This window comes from Diospyros lotus, chromosome 7 (assembly GCF_014633365.1).
Source record: "Diospyros lotus cultivar Yz01 chromosome 7, ASM1463336v1, whole genome shotgun sequence".
In the NCBI taxonomy this organism is placed as follows: domain Eukaryota; kingdom Viridiplantae; phylum Streptophyta; class Magnoliopsida; order Ericales; family Ebenaceae; genus Diospyros; species Diospyros lotus.
In genome coordinates, this window is record NC_068344.1 from 5,595,575 (window position 1) to 5,598,674 (window position 3,100).

General features: G+C 44.5%; 1 protein-coding gene across 1 annotated transcript; it reads left to right on the forward strand.

Moving 5' to 3' along the window:
* The first annotated feature begins 498 nt into the window (after positions 1-498).
* Positions 499-2,796, forward strand: LOC127806856 (ethylene-responsive transcription factor ERF118-like). Its single transcript, XM_052344402.1, has 3 exons — positions 499-596; positions 740-1,107; positions 1,200-2,796. The coding sequence occupies exon 3, from the start codon at positions 1,404-1,406 to the stop codon at positions 2,352-2,354; it is 951 nt and encodes a 316-aa protein (XP_052200362.1). The 5' UTR covers positions 499-596; positions 740-1,107; positions 1,200-1,403; the 3' UTR covers positions 2,355-2,796.
* Positions 2,797-3,100: the final 304 nt, after the last annotated feature.

Sequence of the window (3,100 nt, forward strand, 5' to 3'; positions counted from 1 at the left end):
AAGTCTGGGCTGGGAAAAGGGGTTGCTTGGGGAAAAAGGGAGATCAGTGGCAGAACTGCAAATCCGAACAAACCCAGCCCTAAATGTGTCCCAGTAAAGTATTAGCTGTAATCGTCAAAATCGAAACGGCTCGACACTGTGGCCGAGTCGCTCGTTACAGTATCTCACTGCCATGAGTCCTTGCGGGCGCGTGGAACCCGTCTAAATCACAGCCGCCGGATCCACTGACGTGTAGCCAATCAAGCAGCGCGTAAAGAACACTCATACAATCGCGTGAGTAAGGAATCTGCCAAATATAGAGACTCCGTTTCCATGCATGATACGCATGACCATGAGATGGCATGGTCATCCATCCATCATGAGTGAGATGCCCCATGCCAGCTCAACATCCCCCGTCAATTGATATACCTTACCAAATTTAAATAATAGCATTAAATAAATACATTAAAAAAATATGAAGCTTCGCTATAAATATTGGCCCGGCGCTGCTTATTGACCGCTTGGGGAAAGTGAAAAAGAAATACAAATCACAGAGTGACAGAGACGTGAAGGGCAGTGGCCAGTGGGTGGGTGGGTAGGAGGAGGAGACAGACGAGGTATTCATTAATGGCGGATCAATTCTTTATTCGTTTTCTTATTTATGTTTCCGATGATATTTTCTTTCTTTCTTTCTTATATATAAATCTCTATCTCTGTATTGAGATTTGCGTTTTTTTTTTTTTCAATCGTTTTGGTGCAGAAACAGGAGCCGTATCCTTGTCGATATCGTAGAGAGGGCAAGACAGGGGCTCGTCGTAGCCATAGAATCGTAATCCGAACAGTTCTAGGTTTTGCTCGGCGTTTATTTATAAATTTATGTCGCTCGCAGGTCCGTTCTCTTTTCGGATTTCTGGTTTTTAGAGCGAGAAGAGGGGTTTTGTGGAAGGCTGAGAGAAGATTTATGACGGCAAGGTCTGAACTGGCGTTGATTGGGGCTTTGCTTAAGCTCTGGATTTCGCTCGTTTCTGTATTGTTTGCTCTCTGCGTGCTAAAGCAACTCTGCTGTGTCTTCCAGCAGAGATCTCTCTTTCGCTTTCCTACTGTTTCGATGCGTTTGAGGCCAAAGTGGTACAGATTTTTTCCTTCTGTCGTGTATTTGTTTGTTTACGGTGTTTTTATCATCGTTTTGGGGACTGATCTGGTGCGGTTTTTGGTTGCAGGACTTGTTCTCGAGTAGTGTGTTTTGGTGGATTTCACATAAAGCGATTTTTCTATCTCTTCTTGTTCTTGAGAGGACCCCTTACTTGAAGCTATTCTGAGCAGTGTTTTCCTTTGCTTTTTTTTCTTCTTCCCATCGTTTCATTCTGTTTCTTATTCCGAAAGATTTTGCCGGCATCTTTACGAGGGGTTTTGAACGGTGCAATATGTCGAAGCGAGCTTTGAATCAAACTGATCTCCGGAAAAGATTGACGAAGAAAAAATCGTTTTCATCCGAAGAAAGCCTCAAGATGAAGAAAATTCGTGTAATCTGTTACGATCCGGACGCTACGGATACGGATTATTCTGACGATGAGCAAACCGAGAGGAATCCGTTCGGACCCAAGCGTGTTGTTTGGGAGATTAGGGTCCCTCTTGAAACACAGAGTTCAAGCCGAGAGAGCAACAATGAAGAAAAAGCCGTCAACAAGGCCGGGGTTTTAGCTAGACCCGCAAACCCGACCCGGAAGACGCCAGCCGGATCTAAGTACCGCGGCGTCCGTCAGCGCAAATGGGGGAAATGGGCGGCGGAAATCCGGGACCCGTTCAACGGGAAACGGGTCTGGTTGGGCACTTACAACACCGCCGAGGAAGCCGCCAAGGCTTACGACTTGAAGAAGCTGGAGTTCGAATCCATGGCTGCCGCTTCTTCCTCTGAGAAAGGCTGCAATTACTCAATGGCGTCGGCCGGTCTTCAGGTGGACATCCCCTCCGTCTCCGATGGCTTTGAGAGCTTGCTCTCTCACACATCTCCGGCTTCAGTTCTCGATCTCGGCTCCCCTGTTTCGGCTTCGGCTTCTAATTGCAGTGAAAAGTGCGCTGCTGTTGAGATTCAACAGCTTGATTCCACTGTCGTGGATAAACCATTGGTCCCTGAAACTGAGACCAATCTTTCTGATGAGCCAGTAATGCCCCAAATCGACCTTGGAATTGATCTTGACACCTCCTTTATGGATGAGTTCGGTAGTCTGTTTGAAGATTTTGGCAGTCTAGATGATATCCAGATATTCGGGCTGGAGCAAAGCGGACCCAGTGATCTCCCGGACTTCGATTTCGAGCTTGGGAATGACGATCTTGCGTGGATGGATGAACAACCCCTCAATATAGCATGTCCATAAATTTTGCAGCCAGTAGGAATCAGTGTTGTTACCAGTGGAATCATATATTAAGTTCAACAGCATCACAAGAGAATGAGAGAGAGAGAGAGAGAGAGAGAGAGAGTTTGCCTCAAGAACAGTGAAATAAGGTTCTTGAGTGGGTTTTTGTTCTGTTTTGTCTAGGGAGCCTTATTTGTTTTTGTTAACAGAGAGAATGACAGGAGCGAGATCCATTGTTTGTATGGGTTGGAGAGAGTGAGGATTGAGGAGAGAGATCCTCTGGTTTTCCCTGTGCTACCAGAGCCGTCCAGGGGATCTGATTTCTGTGAGAGTAGTAGAAGCAACCGTTGGTGGTTGAGAGTGAGCGTTCATTGTTTCGCTCAATTCTGTGTCATCTCTCATTTTGTTAAGTTAAAAGGATCTTGGGTAATAGAAATTTTCTGAACAGGCTCACTTCCTATTCTGTGGCTGGTCTCTTTAATGTTTGGGATGTTTCACGCCTGACCTTTGATCATTGATCTTTTCTTGATGTTTGATTGCCCGAGAGTAATCCCATATTTGGTTTACAACTTCTCATTCTAATTTAATTGATTCAATTGTTGGATTTGAGTTTTGATTGATCGTGGGTTCTACAGATCTAATTGAACTTAACTATTATAAGGTTGATTGTTTTCCAAAAAATTATTACTTGATCAAGTCTTAATCTAATTTTGTAGTCTTCAAGTTAAAACTAAAACTCCATCCAAATCCAACCTAAATCTAAATTG